The sequence below is a fragment of the Tachypleus tridentatus genome, chromosome 12 (genome assembly GCF_004210375.1).
Source record: "Tachypleus tridentatus isolate NWPU-2018 chromosome 12, ASM421037v1, whole genome shotgun sequence".
NCBI lineage: Eukaryota > Metazoa > Arthropoda > Merostomata > Xiphosura > Limulidae > Tachypleus > Tachypleus tridentatus.
In genome coordinates this window covers 124,693,120-124,717,550 of record NC_134836.1, presented here as the reverse complement: position 1 = coordinate 124,717,550, position 24,431 = coordinate 124,693,120, and the positions used below count along the sequence as shown (strand labels likewise).

Here is a 24,431-nt window from a genome sequence, read left to right as displayed (position 1 = left end):
GTACAGCTTTCTGAATCATGCCATTTGGTGTCTTCTTGTATATGTAATGGCTGGATGCTGAAGTAGACATTGTGATGTTTCCATAGTAATATTTTCAATGCACAGAGGCTGCTGTAAGGTCATAGGCCACTGCCACCATTTGGCGACTAATTTTCACAATACAGCGGCTCTTTGTGTCCAATGCAAGATCCATTTTCATCTTAAAAGTTCAGCCATGATAGCTTAATGGAGTTCATAAAAGCGCTTGATTAACTAATTTGCACTTACAAAACATCTAGAAGATTACTGCTTAACTGTTGATGTTATAACAAGTTGCAGAAATTAATGAGTTCGATTAAAAATAAATATACATTTTGCGGAATATGAGCCAAATTAGAAAAAATAATTCTTATATTTTATTTAGTGGGCAGCCGTAGAGGTGTCGCTGTCGTTCAGGTGAATGTAGGAGAGATCAGAGGTTTAGGAGTGAATAAGAAATAGTGAAAGGCTTTGTAATATCTTAGTTTTATTTTAGTTGTTAAACAAATATCTTACTATGACGTGGTCAGCAGTTCGTTTAGCTACTGCAAGGGTTGGACCTAAGGTCATGTTTGCCGCCAGAAATCCTCTACCACTGATAAACTCTGGAGGTCATCTGGGCCTAACGTTTCCAACCCTTCAATTTCAAGTTGCTTGGATTTCTGGAAAACAGATACGGAGTCCAGATTATAAAAGGCCAGCTCCTTGGCCATACAAGGAAAAGAAATACAGGTGGTATCATGGATTACTTGATGATACACTTTCTCGGTTTGATGAAAATACCAAAATTGTTGTTGTGGAAGGAAATATTGCAGCGGGAAAAACTAAGTTTGCCGAAGAGCTAGCCGAACAACTCGACATGCATTTTGTTCCTGAGGCAAATATGGATATGGTTTATGTAAATGATTATGGGTTTGATATGCGAACACTAGATCCTCAGTTACCCGCTTCATGTAGATCATGCGACGTGAAAACATTTTACCAAAATCCCAGTAATGAAAATATTTCTGGATTTCAGTTCGAGATGTACAAGTTGAGATATGAACAGTACATTGATGCATTGGCGCATATTTTACATACAGGTTAGTACAGCAAGTTAGGTATATGTTAAAAATAATACTTATGTTTTGTTAGTGGGGAATAGGGTGTAAAACTTGTAGTATAAAGTTTGTCCTGAGTGTAATTTCTAGAGTAATTAATGGATAATTTGTTGTTATTTAAACATTTTTATGGATTGTTTGTGTGATATCTTGCTCATGCATCCATTCATATCTTTGTTGTTTGTACAAATAGGATGTTTGGTTGCTAATAGTCATACAACCAACCTGAACAAAAATAATGTTAATACCTGTGATGAGTTATTGCTGTAGTATAGTGGTGTCACGTAATTGTTTGGCCACTGTATTAACTTGCTAGCAAGTAAAACTACCAAGTGTGAATGAAGTTGATAGGGAACAGAACACAAAACAGTAACTTGTAGAGTAAGATGTGGGATAAATATTTAATGTTATTTTCATATCCACAATACCTCATGCCAGCTACTATCTTTAGTGTTGGTCCCCTTATGTACTAAGGCGTAATAAAGGCTCTCCATGTAAGAATCGAGAATGAAAATTTGGACTTGGAAATAATAAGTAGTAAAACTAATTTAATTATTAAACATTTAATGTTACTCTTTGGCATGTTTCAGAAATTAGGAATTTTTATAGTAGCTGGCCTGTTTGAAAAGTACACATGGTATATTTACTGTTCATTGTGCGATTTATGAAAGGTAAACATATACTGTTTATTTAAGTAATTGCTATGGAAGGTGACCTTGAATGATTCTTTAATTTATACTATTTGTGTATGATACAAGTTCATTTTACCATGTTATGTTTTCACATAAACTTGTTTACGGAACTTATTCAAAGTGATGGAAAATGTGTAATGTTTCTCACTTTTTAATAAAATATAATTGAGGTTTCAGTTAGTGTTAAAAATAGATCTTCTAGCTTTTGGAAATATTGATCTTTTTTTTTTATTATGAGAACTAAAAAATGAATTATAAACTAAGCAATGAGACAACCAAGATTAAGTAGAATAAGTATTTTCAAAATATACTTGGTTGGACACACAAAATGTCATTGGATGTAGCTTGAAGATATGTTAATTAATAGCTGTGGTTGTGAAACTATGTATATTAGGAATATTGTTTCATTATAAAGTTAAAACATATATTTTTTATATAATTTGGTTATATTTTATGATTTTGTAAGATTACTGATTGTTGTTTTCAATTATTTCTTAATGGGTGAGTGGTAGAAACAAAGTTAAAGGATACGTTAAGTAAGTTTTAAGATTGTTAGCATTAAACATGCTACACTTATCAAAGGAAGTAATTCGTTAAGATTGTTCAGCGTTAAACATGCTACACTTATCAAAGGAAGTAATTATTAAGATTGTTCGCGTTAAACATGCTACACTTATCAAAGGAAGTAATTCGTAAGATTGTTTGCGTTAAACATGCTACACTTATCAAAGGGAGTAATTCGTAAGATTGTTCGCGTTAAACATGCTACACATATCAAAGGAAGTAATTCGTAAGATTGTTCGCATTAAACATGCTACACTTATCAAAGGAAGTAATTCGTAAGATTGTTCGCATTAAACATGCTACACTTATCAAAGGAAGTAATTCGTAAGATTGTTCGCGTTAAACATGCTACACTTATCAAAGGAAGTAATTCGTAAGATTGTTCGCATTAAACATGCTACACTTATCAAAGGAAGTAATTAAGATTGTTCGCATTAAACATGCTACACTTATCAAAGGAAGTAATTCGTAAGATTGTTTGCGTTAAACATGCTACACTTATCAAAGGAAGTAATTCGTAAGATTGTTCGCATTTAACATGCTACACTTATCAAAGGAAGTAATTCGTAAGATTGTTCACGTTAAAAATGCTACACTTATCAAAGGAAGTAATTCGTAAGATTGTTCGCATTAAACATGCTACACTTATCAAAGGAACATCGTTAACTCACAACTAGATGGTGAAACAAGTATACTACAGTTTTACAAACCTAACACTTTTTGTTCTTATTAAGTTTGAATATTAAGGATTTATTATTTTTTGTCAGACCATGTCATGTCACTGACTATAACATTTGTTTTGTGTAATTAGTTGTTGGCTTAGCATTTATACATCTTTGCTAGGGAACCTACAATTGTGGTCTTAATATAAAAATTATTTTCGTATTTAATGTTCGCTTGGAAACAGGTGAGGTAACAGTTGACACAATAAAGTGCAACTAAACCAAATGATAAGGGTAAAATAGTAAACAGTGAAGGATCGTGAAATAAAAACTGTTACCCCTACGGTATTTTGGGAATAAATGCTTCTTTACTCACAGGTCAAGGAATAGTGATGGACCGTTCAGTATACAGTGATTTTGTTTTTCTGGAAACAATGGTCAAGTTTGGTTACATTAGCAAGCCTGGTAAGTTGATAGAAAATTGTTAAAGTCAAGAACATTATTTTCTGTTGCAATAAGTAAGTAAATTAAAAACAAACAAACTTATATCTGTTTTTGTTTTTAATATTTAGTTAATCTCTTAGTTAATAAAGGAACATTCTGTAGAGCACAACTGATTAAAATGTTTTTGTTGTTAGAGTGATTTGTACGTCAAAATTAAGCTAAAAAGCACATGTATAACCTAATGTATATCAGTAATAATAATAATAATAATAATAATAATAAATTTATTAAGCAATAAATTAGACACAAAAAATCAAATATCAATATAAAACCATCAACAAAGAGTTAACTCGTCCTGTGATGGTTAAACACATAATAAAGTAAAATCAAAACTTACAAAATCAATATAAAGTTCCCAGAATATTATCATCAGTATTTAAGATCCATTGTTTTAAGTATTTCTTTTGATTAACACGATTAATAGAAGATCTTATACTATAAGGAATAAAATTATGAATAATGAGGTGCCAAATAAAGATATTGATGAAGTGTAACTGTTTTACGTGGTGTGGGTACATTAATTGGAAAAAAGATTGAAGTCGTGTAAAATATGAAGTGACTTTAAAGGCCTATTAAAAGAAACATGCAATGTAGATAAAGCTAAAAAATATAAATAAAGTTTATCATATGAAAGAGGGGAGTTAAATTTACTGAAATCGGTATCAAACCTATGAGTAAAAATAAGAGAGAAAACACTTTTTGCAACTTGTGAATAGGAATTAAAAAAGTCTTATATGTACCACCCCAAATTGAAATACAATATTGTAAGAAAGATTGAAAGAGAGCATAATATACACTTAACAAAATATGATAAGGAGCACAATGACAAAGTTCAAAAATTAGCATAGAACTATATTTTAATTTATTAACTAAAGAATTAATATGAAATTGCCAATTTAATTTTCGATCTAAAATAATTCCTAAATATTTAACAGAGGAAACTTGAGTCAATTTGGGACACTTACAATTAGAGTAAGTATAACAATCACTAGAATGATAAAATAGAAGGAAAAGCTGGAATGACACCATAAAGGTTAAACTGAAGAAGAAAAGATTTAGATATATTTAAGGATAAGTCATTACAGAAAAGCCAATTTTAATTTTATTAAGATCACTAGAAATAATGGCTTCATTAATTAGATTTGGCTTACTATAAACAACAGCAATATCATCGGCATAGGCTTGGATATCTCCAAAAAACTGTTGGTAAAGAATATCATTTATATAAATGAGAAATAATAAAGGGCCCAGAACAGAACCTTGTGGTACTCAACATTAATTGTAAGCCAATCACTATAATTATTATGGATACAAACCGATTGCTTTCTATTGTGAAAGTAAGAAAAAAACCAATCAAAAAACAATGCCTCTAAAACCATAATAAGATAATTTATTTAACAATATTTTATGATTAACAGAATCAAAAGCTTTGGCTAAGTCAAGAAAAACAGCAATTGGATGAAGATCAGAATCCAAAGCTTCTGTAATACTTTCCACAAGTTTAGCAACAGCAACCTCCGTTCCAAGCCCAGGCGAAAAGCCAAATTGAGAAGGAGACAAAACTGAATGTCTATCAAGAAATGATAAAATTCTAATCTTCATAGATTTTCAAATAGTTTAGAGAAATGTATTAATAAGGAAATAGGTCTATAATTAGTAAAATCAGAAATATTACCAGATTTATAAATAGGAATGACCAATGATAACTTTAAAGCATTAGGAAACTTCCTTGAGTAAAAGATAAATTAATTAAAAAAGTCAAAATTGGTGCAAAAGATTAGCATTAGCTTTCAAAATCTTAACCGAAACACCATCTACACCATTAGAAGCTGAATTTGATAAGGAGAAAATATTATTCATAGTTTCAGATACAGTAACAGGATATAGATAACAAGAAGAAGAAGGAGCAGGAGGCATGCCCTGAGAACAAAATTTAGGATTGGAGCAAGTAGATTTAGCAACATTAACAAAAAAATAATTCAAATCAGATAAATCAGTAGTACCAAAATTACAAAATTTCTTATTTTTTTTTTTTAACATCAATAATAGAGTTAACAATATTCCAATTCTGTTTAATAGTTTTAGCATTCTTAAACAGGTTATGATAATAAGTCCATTTAGTCTTACGGGTCAAGCTAACAATATAATTCCTTAAACACTTAAATCTAATCTTTAGATAAATATCATCAGGAAATTGATGTACTTTCTTTTTTAACTTATCTCTTTTAATCATTAACAAAACCAATTCACTGGTAATCCATGGCTTAATTTTTTCTAAACTTTCGTGACACAGAAACAGTAGTAGTACAACTTTGAATACAATCAGTTAACACTTCAGCAAAATTATCATAAGCAACATTAACATCAGAACAATTCATAACACAGGACCAATCTGAAAAATTCAAACAAGAACTCAATTCATTAAACTTAATCTTTTGAACATTTGAGACATGTTTTAGATCCGATAAAATGTCTATACATAAAACAATTGGAAAATGATCGGTCAAAAACTCTCAACAATATAAGAATAACAATTTTAACAGTATTTCCACTAATTAAAAAAATGATCAATACAAGAATTAGTAACATTGGTTATCCGTGTAGGAGAAGAAATAATATCTGAAGATTGTTCTCAGACAAAACTTAAAATATGCATTCTTATAACAAACATCATCAAATGCCAAAACATCTATATTAAAATCACCAACAAGTATATTAATATCATATTTGTATAAATTCAATTCTAATGAAAGCTCATCAATAAATTTCAATACAGGCAATCTAGGAGATCGATAAACAACAAAGAGATTAAATTTCTTATTTTGAATCATACAAAATAAAATTAAAGCATCAGACTTAATGTACTGTACTTCTTTTATCATAGTCAGTATCTCAAATTTAACAAAAAACTGCCACTCCACTAGCCTTATTTAGACTAGAAGATGAAGAATAAAAGGAGTAACCTGGAATCGAAAAGGAAACAAATCCATCCTCAACAAACCAAGTTTCAGAAAAAGCTATTATATGAAATTTAACAACGCTTGATTGTAAAAAAAAAAAAAAAAAAAAAAAGTATGGATCTAATTTTTATGAATTTTATCATAATATTAGGTAATTACAAAAATGATGTCACTATAATGTGTATCTGGTGAAACACTTTCCTTTGTTCATTCCTTTGTTCTTGTACAGTTTATATATTTGAGCGAGAAGACATAACTTGCGTGTTTCTACAATTTCTCTAGCACGGAATTTATACTATGAAGTTAAAAACAACACCATTGGTGAACTTCTACAACCTCACCTGGTGATTTATCTAGATGTACCAGTTGACATTTTGATGGAAAGAATAAACAAGAGAAATGTGGTAAGATAAATTCTGTTAATAAGTTTATCGTATCAAACTTTTGTGTTTCAGTAGTAATTCTTTAAGGAGTGAGTATTTTATAAATGCATGGTTATTGTAAACTTCATATTGTGATAACCATAGTCTTATTTTATTCTTGTGGAAAGCAATGTTCATTTCATGTTGGGATACGACTTAAATGAGGTAACTAATGTTTTTTTTCACTAGCCCCTACTGTACATTAAACTGCGTAACACAAGACAAAACATGAACTTTAATTTTTGGGAAGTGGGGCAAGCAGTCGTTACCTCTTATGTACTTGTTTCTGACATTTAAGAAAAAAGTTAGCTCTGAAGTAGTCTTGGGTTATATCAGATATAGAATTTTTTAGTGTAAAGTTTGATACAAACTGATATATTGATGATGTGGCCTTTAACAGTGAGTGTTCTCCTTTCTTATCGATTGATGAAGTTATTGTGTTGTTATCAGTGTAAGTGATCATGCTTAACTTTTTGAGAATGTTGTGCTGAGTAATTGGCTGTTTTTTTATGAACTTGGTGTGTATGAACCACTTTAATTACAGCTTTTTACACTCATTATGATGTCTGTTGTATCCCAACCATTTGGAAGAACCCTGGTGATGCTGGTACCAGATAGTTAATATTATTATGGTGTCTTTGTTACTTCCACTCAAGTTCTTATTAATAGTACTCTTCAAGTTGCTGGTATTTAACAGAACACCATCAGATGTACAGTAAGATAAGCATTTCTTCAGCAAAATACAATAATGAAATTAGGATAATTTCAACAAAAACTTAGCTGATATATACAGTGTTTACTTGTTGTGAAAATTATTGAAAAGTAATACAGATATGTTATAATGTTCTTCACAAAGTAACAAAAATGTTATAGAACAGATTTTCAAGGTTAACATCTTTTGACAGCAAGAATGTATCATAATGTTTAGTTTTGATATTGGTCACATTGAGGGTGAGATATAAGCTCATAAAACACTTGCATTTCCTTGCAATGAAAATGTTGAAAGTAGACTAAAATGTTGTTCATGTTTCACTTTTCACTGGTATATTAATTATAGATGCTGTTAACTACAGGGTGGCCCGTAAGTCTGTATCCATCCATATGTTATGATGTTATATTCAATTATGCATGTATTATAAATTTGTTTCTTTTTTATTCAGAGAAATATGGCTGATGTAAGCCCATTTACACTTGAAGAGTGTATTGTGACAAGTATTATGCAGTGAGAATAAGGGACAGCACACAGATACACTGGATACATAAGATATATGGATGGGTAGGGACTTAGGGGCCACCCTGTATATACTGATGATAACATACTTACTGTCTTCACCACTTATGTGGACTGTTCAATTTACAAATTGGTAATCTCTGATTACGTGAACCTGAAAGCTGTAAACAGGCAGTCACAGAGTAATCTTGTTGCCACGATACTTGTATGTATACTTAGGCCTACTGACTGATACTTACAAACTATCGCTTAGATCGAAAAGCTTAGAAGCACGCCTATATTAAAGATGTACATTTCGGCTACTGAAAAAGCCTACATCTAGGCCTAATCATGTAATTCGATTGGTAAGAACATGAAAATCACAAGAACAAACACATAATTTGTAGGCCTGTGATGCAATAAAACAATTCAACAGACCAAACTGTAGGGGGGGGATGATTGTATGCACCATACCCCCACCTAAAATGAAGGGGGGATGTATACCCCTCATCCCCCAGGATCTAGGCCCCTGGCCCGGACAAACATAAGATAGAAGTAATATCAGTATAGATGTTATATAGGCAGAGTAAATACTTTTTATAATCCTCAGTTACCTGAAGCTAATAGGTAAAAAGTAATACATCAGAAAATGTTTTTAATGATAATTTATTTCTCTTTAAATACATTATTTGTGGGAACATAATTCAGTAATCATATCATTAAATAAAAGTGTTTGGACATTAATCTACAGTGTTCACATATTTCTAAATACTGCATATCTAAAGACATTCTTCAATAACCTATTTCTACACAGTGTGCAACTTTTAATAAATAAGCTTTATTTATAGTGTTTTAACGTTATTGGATAGTCTACATTCTTCAGTGTATGGATGTTACTAGATAATGTGTGTTCTGTATATCCTTGCAAATATATAAATGGTTAATGTGTTTCTAGATTGTTCAGATATTAACAGATGACACAGTTTGTGAATATTTAGATATTTTAAGTAAAAGATTATATTTTCAAGATGCTGCTGTTATGGTTCTCAAATGAAACTAATTTCTATAAAGATTATTTTGTGGTTCTGCTTTATAAGAAGATATTAGGTTAAATCTCAAAGTAATAATGAATTTAAGCTAAGAAATAAATAGAGTGGGATATGGTGTGTTGTACAGACCATGTTGTATTTATCATGAAATACAAAACAAAATGTATATATTTGTGCTGGACATAAGTTTTAGATTTCACTGGCCTCAAGAATGGATTCATTTATTCCTCTCCATCGAGACTTCTTTCTGTTGACCAGTTTGTTTGAGAGCCTGGGTCGTGCGAGTCTGATATCTCGTTGTTAGTGGAAACCTTTTTTTTACTATTTGGCAATATTGCTTTTTATGTGACTTGTGATTCTTGTGAAATGTAAGGAAGGTTGTAATCTCAGACCTACTGATGAGGGGCACTGCTGTGGTCTACGGTTTTGCATAATGTTAAATATTACAGCCATGCATTCCCATGGCCAAAACTAGTGTTATCTCTTGAGGGAAACAAAGGAAGAAAAGTTCCTAGAACAAAGTGGTCATTTTAAACAGACTTTTGGACCATATTTTTGTGAAAACTACATAAATTCAGCATAAATGAAAAACTTGGAAAAAATTTTCAATTAAACTGGTAAAAAATGCATGATCTGTATAGAGACCACATTTTAAAAGAAAATTACTATCGGTAATGTGGTGTGGAGCACAGTTCCACGTGATGTTACTATCGGTAATGTGGTGTGGAGCACGGTTCCACGTGATGTTACTATCGGTAATGTGGTGTGGAGCACGGTTCCACATTATGTTACTATCGGTAATATGGTGTGGAGCACGGTTCCACATTATGTTACTATCGGTAATATGGTGTGGAGCACGGTTCCACGTGATGTTACTATCGGTAATGTGGTGTGGAGCACGGTTCCACGTGATATTACTATCGGTAATGTGGTGTGGAGCACGGTTCCACATGATGTTACTATCGGTAATGTGGTGTGGAGCACGGTTCCACTTGATGTTACTGTCAGTAATATTGTGTGGAGCACGGTTCCACATGATGTTACTGTCAGTAATATTGTGTGGAGCACGGTTCCACATGATGTTACTGTCAGTAATATGGTGTGGAGCACGGTTACGCATGATGTTACTATCGGTAATGTGGTGTGGAGCACGGTTCCACGTGATGTTACTATCGGTAATGTGGTGTGAACGCGGTTCCGCGTGATGTTACTATCGGTAATGTGGTGTGGAGCCGCGGTTCCGCGTGATATTACTATCGGTAATGTGGTGTGAGCACGGTTCCACGCGATATTACTATCGGTAATGTGGTGTGGAGCACGGTTCCACTTGATGTTACTGTCAGTAATATTGTGTGAGCGCGGTTCCACATGATGTTACTGTCAGTAATATTGTGTGAACGCGGTTCCACATGATGTTACTGTCAGTAATATTGTGTGGAGCACGGTTCCACATGATATTACTGTCAGTAATATGGTGTGAACACGTTACGCATGATGTTACTATCGGTAATGTGGTGTGGAGCACGGTTCCGCATGATGTTACTATCGGTAATGTGGTGTGGAGCACGGTTCCGCATGATGTTACTATCGGTAATGTGGTGTGGAGCACGGTTCCGCATGATGTTACTATCGGTAATGTGGTGTGGAACACGGTTCCGCATGATGTTACTATCGGTAATGTGGTGTGGAACACGGTTCCACATGATGTTCTGTATAATGCTCAGGTCCATTTCTACATAATACTAATTTAGTTTTTTAGATTTTTTGTTATTAAATCTATTTTCACATAAATAACAACAAAACTATTTTTTTAGTCTTCTAATTTGTTTAAAGTTGTGAAACACTGTTCTAGTTTTGGTGATTTATTTTCAGCCGTACGAAATTAATTCAAAGTGTTGACTAAAGAATACCTTGAAACTTTGGAGTATTACTACAAACAGCAGTTTTTAAAACAGATCAGGTGAGTTGACTTTTTAACAGTTGTCTGTTGTTTGTGTCAAAACATTCACAACTGAAGTTGATATCTTGTCATACAAGTGTAAGATAATGTGTGTATCCTTTAGTGTGGAATTTTTCAATTATGTATCAAACGTATTTAACAAACACAGGTGTGTGAGCAGGTCTTGTTGTAAAGTCCTGAACATTAGTGTGAAATCTTTAACACACAAAATTTAATTGTTTTCATTGTGAACAGCTTATAGAAGTCAAAGTATAACTTGATCATTTATTTCTGTTGCTAACTGTAAAGTTCCCACTTTCAACATCTGTCATCTTTATGGTTTGAAATGTTTTTACAGTTTGTTGTTTCTATATGAGGTAAATAACAATATGGTGTTTGTGTTTAGAATATGGTTTGAAATGTTTTACAGTTGTTGTTTCTATATGAGGTAAATAACAATATGGTGTTTCTGTGTTTAGAATATGGTTTGAAATGTTTTTACAGTTTGTTGTTTCTATATGAGGTAAATAACAATATGGTGTTTCTGTGTTTAGAATATGGTTTGAAATGTTTTTACAGTTTGTTGTTTCTATATGAGGTAAATAACAATATGGTGTTTCTGTGTTTAGAATATGGTTTGAAATGTTTTTACAGTTTGTTGTTTCTATATGAGGTAAATAACAATATGGTGTTTCTGTGTTTAGAATATGGTTTGAAATGTTTTTTACAGTTTGTTGTTTCTATATGAGGTAAATAACAATATGGTGTTTCTGTGTTTAGAATATGGTTTGAAATGTTTTTACAGTTTGTTGTTTCTATATGAGGTAAATAACAATATGGTGTTTCTGTGTTTAGAATATGGTTTGAAATGTTTTTACAGTTTGTTGTTTCTATATGAGGTAAATAATAATATGGTGTTTCTGTGTTTAGAATATGGTTTGAAATGTTTTTACAGTTTGTTGTTTCTATATGAGGTAAATAATAATATGGTGTTTCTGTGTTTAGAATATGGTTTGAAATGTTTTTACAGTTTGTTGTTTCTATATGAGGTAAATAACAATATGGTGTCTGTGTTTAGAATATGGTTTGAAATGTTTTTACAGTTTGTTGTTTCTATATGAGGTAAATAACAATATGGTGTTTCTGTGTTTAGAATATGGTTTGAAATGTTTTTACAGTTTGTTGTTTCTATATCAGGTAAATAACAATATGGTGTTTCTGTGTTTAGAATATGGTTTGAAATGTTTTTACAGTTTGTTGTTTCTATATGAGGTAAATAACAATATGGTGTCTGTGTTTAGAATATGGTTTGAAATGTTTTTACAGTTTGTTGTTTCTATATGAGGTAAATAACAATATGGTGTTTCTGTGTTTAGAATATGGTTTGAAATGTTTTTTACAGTTTGTTGTTTCTATATCAGGTAAATAACAATATGGTGTTTCTGTGTTTAGAATATGGTTTGAAATGTTTTTTACAGTTTGTTGTTTCTATATCAGGTAAATAACAATATGGTGTTTCTGTGTTTAGAATATGGTTTGAAATGTTTTTTACAGTTTGTTGTTTCTATATCAGGTAAATAACAATATGGTGTTTCTGTGTTTAGAATATGGTTTGAAATGTTTTTACAGTTTGTTGTTTCTATATCAGGTAAATAACAATATGGTGTTTCTGTGTTTAGAATATGGTTTGAAATGTTTTTTACAGTTTGTTGTTTCTATATCAGGTAAATAACAATATGGTGTTTCTGTGTTTAGAATATGGTTTGAAATGTTTTTACAGTTTGTTGTTTCTATATCAGGTAAATAACAATATGGTGTTTCTGTGTTTAGAATATGGTTTGAAATGTTTTTACAGTTTGTTGTTTCTATATCAGGTAAATAACAATATGGTGTTTCTGTGTTTAGAATATGGTTTGAAATGTTTTTACAGTTTGTTGTTTCTATATGAGGTAAATAACAATATGGTGTCTGTGTTTAGAATATGGTTTGAAATGTTTTTACAGTTTGTTGTTTCTATATCAGGTAAATAACAATATGGTGTTTCTGTGTTTAGAATATAGTTTGAAATGATTTTACAGTTGTTGTTTCTATATGAGGTAAATAACAATATGGTGTTTCTGTGTTTAGAATATGGTTTGAAATGTTTTTACAGTTTGTTGTTTCTATATGAGGTAAATAACAATATGGTGTTTCTGTGTTTAGAATATGGTTTGAAATGTTTTTACAGTTGTTGTTTCTATATGAGGTAAATAACAATATGGTGTTTCTGTGTTTAGAATATGGTTTGAAATGTTTTTACAGTTGTTGTTTCTATATGAGGTAAATAACAATATGGTGTTTCTGTGTTTAGAATATGGTTTGAAATGTTTTTACAGTCTGTTGTTTCTATATGAGGTAAATAACAATATGGTGTTTCTGTGTTTAGAATATGGTTTGAAATGTTTTTACAGTCTGTTGTTTCTATATGAGGTAAATAACAATATGGTGTTTCTGTGTTTAGAATATGGTTTGAAATGTTTTTTACAGTTTGTTGTTTCTATATGAGGTAAATAACAATATGGTGTTTCTGTGTTTAGAATATGGTTTGAAATGTTTTTACAGTTTGTTGTTTCTATATGAGGTAAATAACAATATGGTGTTTCTGTGTTTAGAATATGGTTTGAAATGTTTTTACAGTTTGTTGTTTCTATATGAGGTAAATAACAATATGGTGTTTCTGTGTTTAGAATATGGTTTGAAATGTTTTTACAGTTTGTTGTTTCTATATCAGGTAAATAACAATATGGTGTTTCTGTGTTTAGAATATGGTTTGAAATGTTTTTACAGTTTGTTGTTTCTATATCAGGTAAATAACAATATGGTGTTTCTGTGTTTAGAATATGGTTTGAAATGTTTTTTACAGTTTGTTGTTTCTATATGAGGTAAATAACAATATGGTTTTTCTGTGTTTAGAATATGGTTTGAAATGTTTTTACAGTTTGTTGTTTCTATATGAGGTAAATAATAATATGGTGTTTCTGTGTTTAGAATATGGTTTGAAATGTTTTTACAGTTTGTTGTTTCTATATGAGGTAAATAATAATATGGTGTTTCTGTGTTTAGAATATGGTTTGAAATGTTTTTACAGTTTGTTGTTTCTATATGAGGTAAATAATAATATGGTGTTTCTGTGTTTAGAATATGGTTTGAAATGTTTTTACAGTTTGTTGTTTCTATATGAGGTAAATAATAATATGGTGTTTCTGTGTTTAGAATATGGTTTGAAATGTTTTTACAGTTTGTTGTTTCTATATGAGGTAAATAATAATATGGTGTTTCTGTGTTTAGAATATGGTTTGAAATGTTTTTACAGTTTGTTGTTTCTATATGAGGTAAATAACAATATGGTGTCTGTGTTTAGAATATGGTTTGAAATGTTTTTACAGTTTGTTGTTTCTATATGAGGTAAATAACAATATGGTGTTTCTGTGTTTAGAATATGGTTTGAAATGTTTTTACAGTTTGTTGTTTCTATATCAGGTAAATAACAATATGGTGTTTCTGTGTTTAGAATATGGTTTGAAATGTTTTTTACAGTTTGTTGTTTCTATATGAGGTAAATAACAATATGGTGTTTCTGTGTTTAGAATATGGTTTGAAATGTTTTTTACAGTTTGTTGTTTCTATATCAGGTAAATAACAATATGGTGTTTCTGTGTTTAGAATATGGTTTGAAATGTTTTTACAGTTTGTTGTTTGTATATGAGGTAAATAACAATATGGTGTCTGTGTTTAGAATATGGTTTGAAATGTTTTTACAGTTTGTTGTTTCTATATGAGGTAAATAACAATATGGTGTTTCTGTGTTTAGAATATGGTTTGAAATGTTTTTACAGTTTGTTGTTTCTATATGAGGTAAATAACAATATGGTGTTTCTGTGTTTAGAATATGGTTTGAAATGTTTTTTACAGTTTGTTGTTTCTATATGAGGTAAATAACAATATGGTGTTTCTGTGTTTAGAATATGGTTTGAAATGTTTTTACAGTTTGTTGTTTCTATATCAGGTAAATAACAATATGGTGTTTCTGTGTTTAGAATATGGTTTGAAATGTTTTTACAGTTTGTTGTTTCTATATCAGGTAAATAACAATATGGTGTTTCTGTGTTTAGAATATGGTTTGAAATGTTTTTACAGTTTGTTGTTTCTATATGAGGTAAATAACAATATGGTGTCTGTGTTTAGAATATGGTTTGAAATGTTTTTACAGTTTGTTGTTTCTATATCAGGTAAATAACAATATGGTGTTTCTGTGTTTAGAATATGGTTTGAAATGTTTTTTACAGTTTGTTGTTTCTATATGAGGTAAATAACAATATGGTGTCTGTGTTTAGAATATGGTTTGAAATGTTTTTTACAGTTTGTTGTTTCTATATGAGGTAAATAACAATATGGTGTTTCTGTGTTTAGAATATGGTTTGAAATGTTTTTTACAGTTTGTTGTTTCTATATGAGGTAAATAACAATATGGTGTCTGTGTTTAGAATATGGTTTGAAATGTTTTTACAGTTTGTTGTTTCTATATCAGGTAAATAACAATATGGTGTTTCTGTGTTTAGAATATGGTTTGAAATGTTTTACAGTTTGTTGTTTCTATATCAGGTAAATAACAATATGGTGTCTGTGTTTAGAATATGGTTTGAAATGTTTTTACAGTTTGTTGTTTCTATATGAGGTAAATAACAATATGGTGTTTCTGTGTTTAGAATATGGTTTGAAATGTTTTTACAGTTTGTTGTTTCTATATCAGGTAAATAACAATATGGTGTTTCTGTGTTTAGAATATGGTTTGAAATGTTTTTACAGTTTGTTGTTTCTATATGAGGTAAATAACAATATGGTGTCTGTGTTTAGAATATGGTTTCATTGATATATATTTGTTTGTTATACTGCATTGAATGTTAACTTATATTGAACTTAACTGTAAAATGCATTTTTATACTGTAAAAGTGATTTGTTTTTAATTAAACTTCTCAATGTTTTATTCTCAGTAAACATGCAGAGTTACTGATATACGATTGGAGTAACTATGGAGATGTTGAAGTGGTAAGTGATACACGTGTTTGACATGTGACTGGAGTAATCGTGGAGATGTTGAAGTGGTAAGTGATACACGTGTTTGACATGTGACTGGAGTAACCGTGGAGATGTTGAAGTGGTAAGTGATGCACGTGTTTGACATGTGACTGGAGTAACCGTGGAGATGTTGAAGTGGTAAGTGATGCACTTGTTTGACATGTGACTGGAGTAACCGTGGAGATGTTGAAGTGGTAAGTGATACACTTGTTTGACATGTGACTGGAGTAACCGTGGAGATGTTGAAGTGGTAAGTGATGCACGTGTGTGAGATGTGACTGGAGTAATCGTGGAGATGTTGAAGTGGTAAGTGATACACGTGTGTGAGATGTGACTGGAGTAATCGTGGAGATGTTGAAGTGGTAAGTGATACACGTGTTTGACATGTGACTGGAGTAACCGTGGAGATGTTGAAGTGGTAAGTGATACACGTGTTTGACATGTGACTGGAGTAACCGTGGAGATGTTGAAGTGGTAAGTGATACACGTGTTTGACATGTGACTGGAGTAACCGTGGAGATGTTGAAGTGGTAAGTGATACACGTGTTTGACATGTGACTGGAGTAACCGTGGAGATGTTGAAGTGGTAAGTGATACACGTGTTTGACATGTGACTGGAGTAACCGTGGAGATGTTGAAGTGGTAAGTGATGCGCGTGTGTGAGATGTGACTGGAGTATCGTGGAGATGTTGAAGTGGTAAGTGATACGTGTGTGTGAGATGTGACTGGAGTATCGTGGAGATGTTGAAGTGGTAAGTGATACGTGTTTGACATGTGACTGGAGTAACCGTGGAGATGTTGAAGTGGTAAGTGATACACGTGTTTGACATGTGACTGGAGTAACCGTGGAGATGTTGAAGTGGTAAGTGATACGTGTTTGACATGTGACTGGAGTAACCGTGGAGATGTTGAAGTGGTAAGTGATGCACGTGTTTGACATGTGACTGGAGTAATCGTGGAGATGTTGAAGTGGTAAGTGATGCACATGTTTGACATGTGACTGGAGTAACCGTGGAGATGTTGAGGGACAAGTTTTGTATATAAAAACATGAGGTGTGTTTTATTTACCCGCTAACTTTTCCAAGCCTTTTCTTTTAATCTCGACCAAAATTTGTATGTAAACATTATGAACCATGGGGAATGTCCTAAGGGGTGGTCAATCCAACTATTCAATGGTAAGAGAGTAACCCAAGATTTACCTAGTAATGACTAGCTAGCTTACCTCTAGTCTTTCACTGCTAACTTAGGAATAGCTAGTGCAGATAGATCTGTGGATTTGCTCAATATTCAAAACAAACTATCCTAATGATAGCAAACCTGATTTCTTTAGTTTGTGTTAGTTTCAACCCAGTTTTTGTATAAAGTGGTACTATAAAGCTTTAATTACACAGACAGTGTCAGAGTAGTTTATTATACCAGGTGGCTCTCACTAAGACAGAATTTACTTGAATCCAGTATGAAGCTTGGGCATCTTGGATGTGTGGCATTGGATGAAAAGCTACTGTGCTTTCACTGAGTAGTATATGGTAATATAAAAACTGTGACTGCTCTGCCTATCACTCATTGTATGCATCTGATAACTTTAAACTTTTTATAGTCAACTACCAAATATATTTTATTTATTTTATTGATAGTTGTGGCATATTCTAAAATACTGTCAGAAGATTTAACTACAAACGTTTTTATTTTGTTAAAGAACTTCTGAAATTGATTTTAAAAAAGCCACTTGCAAGACTAACACTTCAGTCCTTGTGTACAATGAGTGTTCTTGTGCTTGTCTATTAAGAACTGTTTAACTTCCAGTTAATAACATCTAAAACATGTTGTCAAGCCAGACTTAAAAATTGCTGATTTACTTATGGAATATTGAGACCAGGTGAAATTTGTGTCCTTAGGTTGTCGAGGACATTGAGCAGCGTTGACTTTGATCGATTCGAGAAACACGATCCCAAACTTAAGGACTGGAGGATTTATGAAATTGATGAGTGGAATGGTTTGAGATACACGTGAGTAGCTGACCTTGTATTGCAAGTGTTACAACAGCAGACTCGAGTTTGGTAGTTTGGTTAGGGTGATGGTTATTCTTTTAACTCGATTGTGAGAAGGACACATCTACAACAGTGTATCTGTCTGTTCTTACCAGTCTGATGATTTAATTTCAACAATTATAAGTTAAGGAGAACTTTTTTCTTGTGTTGCTAATAGATGCTGTCTTTAGTAGTACGCATGTATAATCAAATGGTTAACAGTAAAACATATCTGTAAGTTAAACTGTAAACAACAATGTATGGATCAATATATAAAACATGTATTCAGTTTGACAATATCAGTATTTCATACAAATTTTCCTCTTGATGTTTTCATGTGTGTGTAACTTCCAAGTTTTGTTTCGTACAATTGTAAAATCTTTACTGGTAAATTTATTATAACACTGTGTAACACAAATTTTGTTCCTGGATAATATGTGTTATTTCTTAATTACTTATGTTGTAAAAGTACAGAAAATGACCATTATTCCCTTCAAACTTTGCTTTTGTGACCTGGATAATGAAATTTAGAAATTAACCTATTTTCTGTGTAAAAACAGGCAAATGTGTACATTTTCATTTACATAAGGTCTGAATAAAACAACATATGAATCAAGATTTACATGTATTTATACTAAAGTTATATAAAAATGTTTAGAAGTGAGTAGTTTTTCGAGATTTGCGACTGTAATGTAAATCACTTTCACGTGTCAGTCCGCAAATATAGTCTTCAATCACGTTTTCGTTATACGCTCCCAGGTGACAAAAGCAAAGTTTGAAGAGAAAAATAGGTCTTTTTCATTTACTTTAGGTATAAGCAATTGGGAAATAACACTTTCTGTCCAGGAACATGAAAAATAATAAATTTTGTTACATAGTGTAATCAAAATAATTATATATATGGTTTTAAAATGTTGATGTTCATCAAAGTTGACACTTTTCTATGGGATCAGTATAATATACACGAGTTTATCTACACTTTTCTATGGGATCAGTATAATATACACGAGTTTATCTACACTTTTCTACGGGATCAGTATAATATACACGAGTTTATCTACACTTTTCTATGGGATCAGTGTAATATACACGAGTTTATCTACACTTTTCTATGGGATCAGTATAATATACACAAGTTTATCTACACTTTTCTATGGGATCAGTATAATATACACGAGTTTATCTACACTTTTCTACGGGATCAGTATAATATACACCAGTTTATCTACACTTTTCTACGGGATCAGTATAATATACACGAGTTTATCTACACTTTTCTATGGGATCAGTGTAATATACACGAGTTTATCTACACTTTTCTATGGGATCAGTATAATATACACGAGTTTATCTACACTTTTCTATGGGATCAGTATAATATACACGAGTTTATCTACACTTTTCTACGGGATCAGTATAATATACACGAGTTTATCTACACTTTTCTATGGGATCAGTGTAATATACACGAGTTTGTCTACACTTTTCTATGGGATCAGTATAATATACACGAGTTTGTCTACACTTTTCTATGGGATCAGTATAATATACACCAGTTTGTCTACACTTTTCTATGGGATCAGTATAATATACACGAGTTTATCTACACTTTTCTATGGGATCAGTATAATACACACGAGTTTGTCGACACTTTTCTCTGGGATCAGTATAATATACACGAGTTTATCCACACTTTTCTATGGGATCAGTATAATACACACGAGTTTGTCGACACTTTTCTCTGGGATCAGTATAATACACACGAGTTTGTCGACACTTTTCTCTGGGATCAGTATAATATACACGAGTTTATCTACACTTTTCTATGGGATCAGTATAATATACACGAGTTTATCTACACTCTTCTATGGGACCAGTGTAATACACACGAGTTTGTCTACACTTTTCTATGGGACCAGTGTAATATACACGAGTTTATCTACACTTTTCTACGGGATCAGTATAATATACACGAGTTTATCTACACTTTTCTATGGGATCAGTGTAATATACACGAGTTTATCTACACTTTTCTATGGGACCAGTGTAATATACACGAGTTTATCTACACTTTTCTATGGGATCAGTATAATATACACGAGTTTGTCGACACTTTTTTATGGGACCAGTATAATACACACGAGTTTGTCGCCACTTTCCTATGGGATCAGTATAATATACACGAGTTTGTCGACACTTTTCTATGGGACCAGTATAATACACACGAGTTTGTCGACACTTTCCTATGGGATCAGTATAATATACACGAGTTTGTCGACACTTTCCTATGGGATCAGTATAATACACACGAGTTTGTCGACACTTTTCTATGGGACCAGTATAATACACACGAGTTTGTCGACACTTTCCTATGGGATCAGTATAATATACACGAGTTTGTCGACACTTTCCTATGGGATCAGTATAATATACACGAGTTTGTCGACACTTTCCTATGGGATCAGTATAATACACACGAGTTTGTCGACACTTTCCTATGGGATCAGTATAATATACACGAGTTTGTCGACACTTTTCTATGGGACCAGTATAATACACACGAGTTTGTCGACACTTTCCTATGGGACCAGTATAATATACACGAGTTTGTCGACACTTTCCTATGGGATCAGTATAATACACACGAGTTTGTCGACACTTTTCTATGGGATCAGTATAATATACACGAGTTCGTCGACACTTGCACACATCAAGTATTTGCACTATAATGTTTGATACAGCATGTGTATCTGCATAAGATGTGGTAAATGTTACAACTATTTTGTATACAGAAAATCATATTTTTTAATGAAATATTTTTACTAAGGATTTGTTTGTGAAAATATTGAATCTGTTTCATTACTAGTGTGAGTGTGAAGTGATTTGTTACTAGTGTGAGTGTGAAGTGATTTTGTGTTATGATGAAAACAAATCTATTATTCATCCCACAAATCTCGTGTGTAATCTCGTAAAACCTCTTAAATACATTTCAAGGGTGTGTTTTCAGTAATACTTTATATTTTGGTATCTTTATTCTATGTGGTGCCTATCACTTTAACAACTTCAATATACAGTTGCACTGTGTGTGTGTCATATAAAAATTTATTTATTTTTTTAGTATAGAACAATGAATCTAGAAGTAAAGAAAACAATTATCTTCTTGATATAACATTTAGACTCGGTTGCTGCTAGATATAGATTGCTAAGCCTTTTTAAAATTTCACACATGGAGGCTATCAAACAGTTTTATAGGTTTTATATATACAGTTGAATAACCAAAATATCATAGCCCATTATACTGACACTATAGAGTTCCACTATAAATTATTAAAATTGGTGATTAAGGTCTATTTACATTTAAAAACAAAAAGAAACTGGTCAACCTAAAAACACACCTTACTTAATTGAAATCTTAAATTAAAAGAATGCTGTAGCATTTTGAAAGATTAAAATAGTGGGGAAAACCACTCTGGGGACATTCTGTTGATTTGTTATTTACATGTCATAGTAAGTATGTATAAGGGACTTTAAAAAAAACAATATAAAGAGAAGAGTGGGACCACTGTGTTTGATTCAGTACACAAGTCATATCTGGGGGCCAGTGTGTTTGGTTCAGTACACAAGTCATATCTGGGGGCCAGTGAGTTTGGTTCAGTACACAAGTCATATCTGGGGGCCAGTGTGTTTGGTTCAGTACACAAGTCATATCTGGGGGCCAGTGTGTTTGGTTCAGTACACAAGTCATATCTGGGGGCCAGTGTGTTTGGTTCAGTACACAAGTCATATCTGGGGGCCAGTGTGTTTGGTTCAGTACACAAGTCATATCTGGGGGCCAGTGTGTTTGGTTCAGTACACAAGTCATATCTCATTAAAATAAAAGATACAAGTTCTTATCTTACATTCTAGCTTTCTGATATTAGTAATTTGAGTTCCTAATTTATACGAAACTACAGACTTTACACATTACAAACATCTAATTTTAAACAGCGCTGCATTCAACAAACCATGTAACTCACTAAACTTTGTATTTAGATGTATATGTAAAAACAGCTGGTATGGGTTAAGAATATTTTTTATGTCTAGGTTCGCTCCTCTACATTTTCTCAACCTATACCAGCCGTTTTTACATATATTTTTCTCTACAAGTGGGTTTTCTCATCATCTCAGGTGTATTTAGATGTATTCTCTTAATATTTACCTTTAAATTAAGAAACTAACTCGTATATAATATTAAAATTTGAATTATGATCTACAATTTCATTCTAAACTTATTGACATAAATTTATAAAATAATAGTTTAATAACATTTTGAGTGCAAGTCAACAAATGTGATGACATAGCCTTTGACCTGTGAAAGGGTTAACAGTACTATTGTAAGGTAGTGGGTTATGCAAGATGTTGTGTTCTTTTGTTAGAAGCTTCAACATTTCATGAAAAATACAAGTTTTTAACCTTTTAATAAGTTATTACTGCAGTCAAAGTTGTATTATTTTTTTTTAAAGGTACCAGTTGAAGTGCTATACTAGAATTCATTATAGACCATTAGATACCAAAAACCTTAGAACAACAGTTTTGTGAATCTTCATTTCTCTAGTAAATATAGATAGCTATCATCACCTGTGGAGATTTGTGTTCAGATCAGAAAGGCTGATTAACAAAGTTGTTTATTTATACAATTGTCTTGTACTGTGTCATAACTGAGATAACATTTGGTAAGTTTAAAAACCATACTCCATTGATTGCATCAGTATTACTAATTTATTTGCTACTATATGTGCAGTTTGTGAAGCAGTTAAAAAATAACTTTGAGGACTAGGTTAGTATTCCAGTTTTATTATTTCAACTATGATTTTGTATTTTAGGTTTAGCAATAGAAAATACAAGTTAATGTCTTTGTTGAACATTCCAAACCTGGATGTGCCAGAACTTCTGATTTCAGCACAGGACTACAAGACATATATTGATGTCATGAGAAATGTAAGTTCAAGGTCATGTTGGTTCTGTGAAATTTATTTATAGCTATGTTAATAGTTTCATTTAATCATGCATGAGTGTATGAAGAGATGCACTGTCTTAACAGTATAGTGTAAACTATATTATGTAGGAGGAAGTCTGTTAATATTTTGAAAAGCATACTTGATGCATCTAAACCACAAAATATGAATTAATGCATTACTATATTAAAGATTCATAACTGTTTTTTTTAAGTTTTTAAAAATTCATATGTCTGTTTCAACACTAAATAACAAAAGTTGTTAATGCTAGTTTTTACTCAGCTATGTAGTTTAAAATGTAGTTTGTTGTACAGTGATTGTTATGTAATTTCTCTTCTTCTAGGCTCCTGGAAACAAATACGTAAAGGGATTTAACAAAGACATGGGAGACAAGGGGATTCTTTTCAAAATGTTTATCAATTACCGAGATAATCAGAAATTTACAATACCTTAAATGTCATTTAGTCTTGATGCTATTTCCACCTAGTGGTGAAAAATGACAACTTGGTGTGTGTGTGTGTTTTTCTTACTTGTAGTTCATAATTATTTTCAAGGATGAACAGTATAACTGCAGCCTTACATAACCACCAAGTCTTGGTCATTTGAGCGTAACTGTATTTATTTGAATTGTTCTAGAATTTTTGGAGAATAAATGTTGAAGAAAATGACTCACAGTGCATTTATACAGTTCTTTTCTTCCCTTTTAAATAATTTACTACGTTACTGGCATAACAAACTGAGTAATAAGGGTAGTCAAAGCTTTAGAAACAAGGTAGTCGAAGGATTGTCTTTGAAAGCCATATTGGTGAAAGGTTGAGATTACATTAAACATTACTTTATAGACTAATACTCTGGAACTAGGTTCTTGTATCATTGATGTAGTGGCCAATACCATGTAATTGGAAGCTGTGTAGTTTGGGTTGTTGGAGAATAAAGACTGTAGACACCGTGATGTCGTGTCTTAGAATAAAAACTAGCATACTAATTATATGCAAGGAGGTAGTTTTAAAGATGAAACCTGATTGATAACTGGTAGCAATCAACTATGGGAGTCAAGAAGAAATGTTTGGGTTAAAATATATTGAAATTAGGTTTTGGAAAAGTAAAACTTTTTTTTTTTTAATGTTAATCTTTCATTGGTTGCTGAGATATGAAAAATGCTGGATAATGTTTTG

At 31.8% G+C, this 24,431-nt stretch overlaps 1 protein-coding gene across 1 annotated transcript; it reads left to right on the top strand.

Moving 5' to 3' along the window:
- The first annotated feature begins 411 nt into the window (after positions 1-411).
- On the top strand, positions 412-23,924 carry LOC143234600 (NADH dehydrogenase [ubiquinone] 1 alpha subcomplex subunit 10, mitochondrial-like). Its single transcript, XM_076472062.1, is given in 9 exon segments — positions 412-1,100; positions 3,415-3,501; positions 6,783-6,904; positions 11,054-11,066; positions 11,069-11,141; positions 16,151-16,205; positions 18,131-18,241; positions 23,125-23,239; positions 23,600-23,924. Coding segments are annotated over 7 exon segments (942 nt in total). The 5' UTR covers positions 412-535; the 3' UTR covers positions 18,158-18,241; positions 23,125-23,239; positions 23,600-23,924.
- Positions 23,925-24,431: the final 507 nt, after the last annotated feature.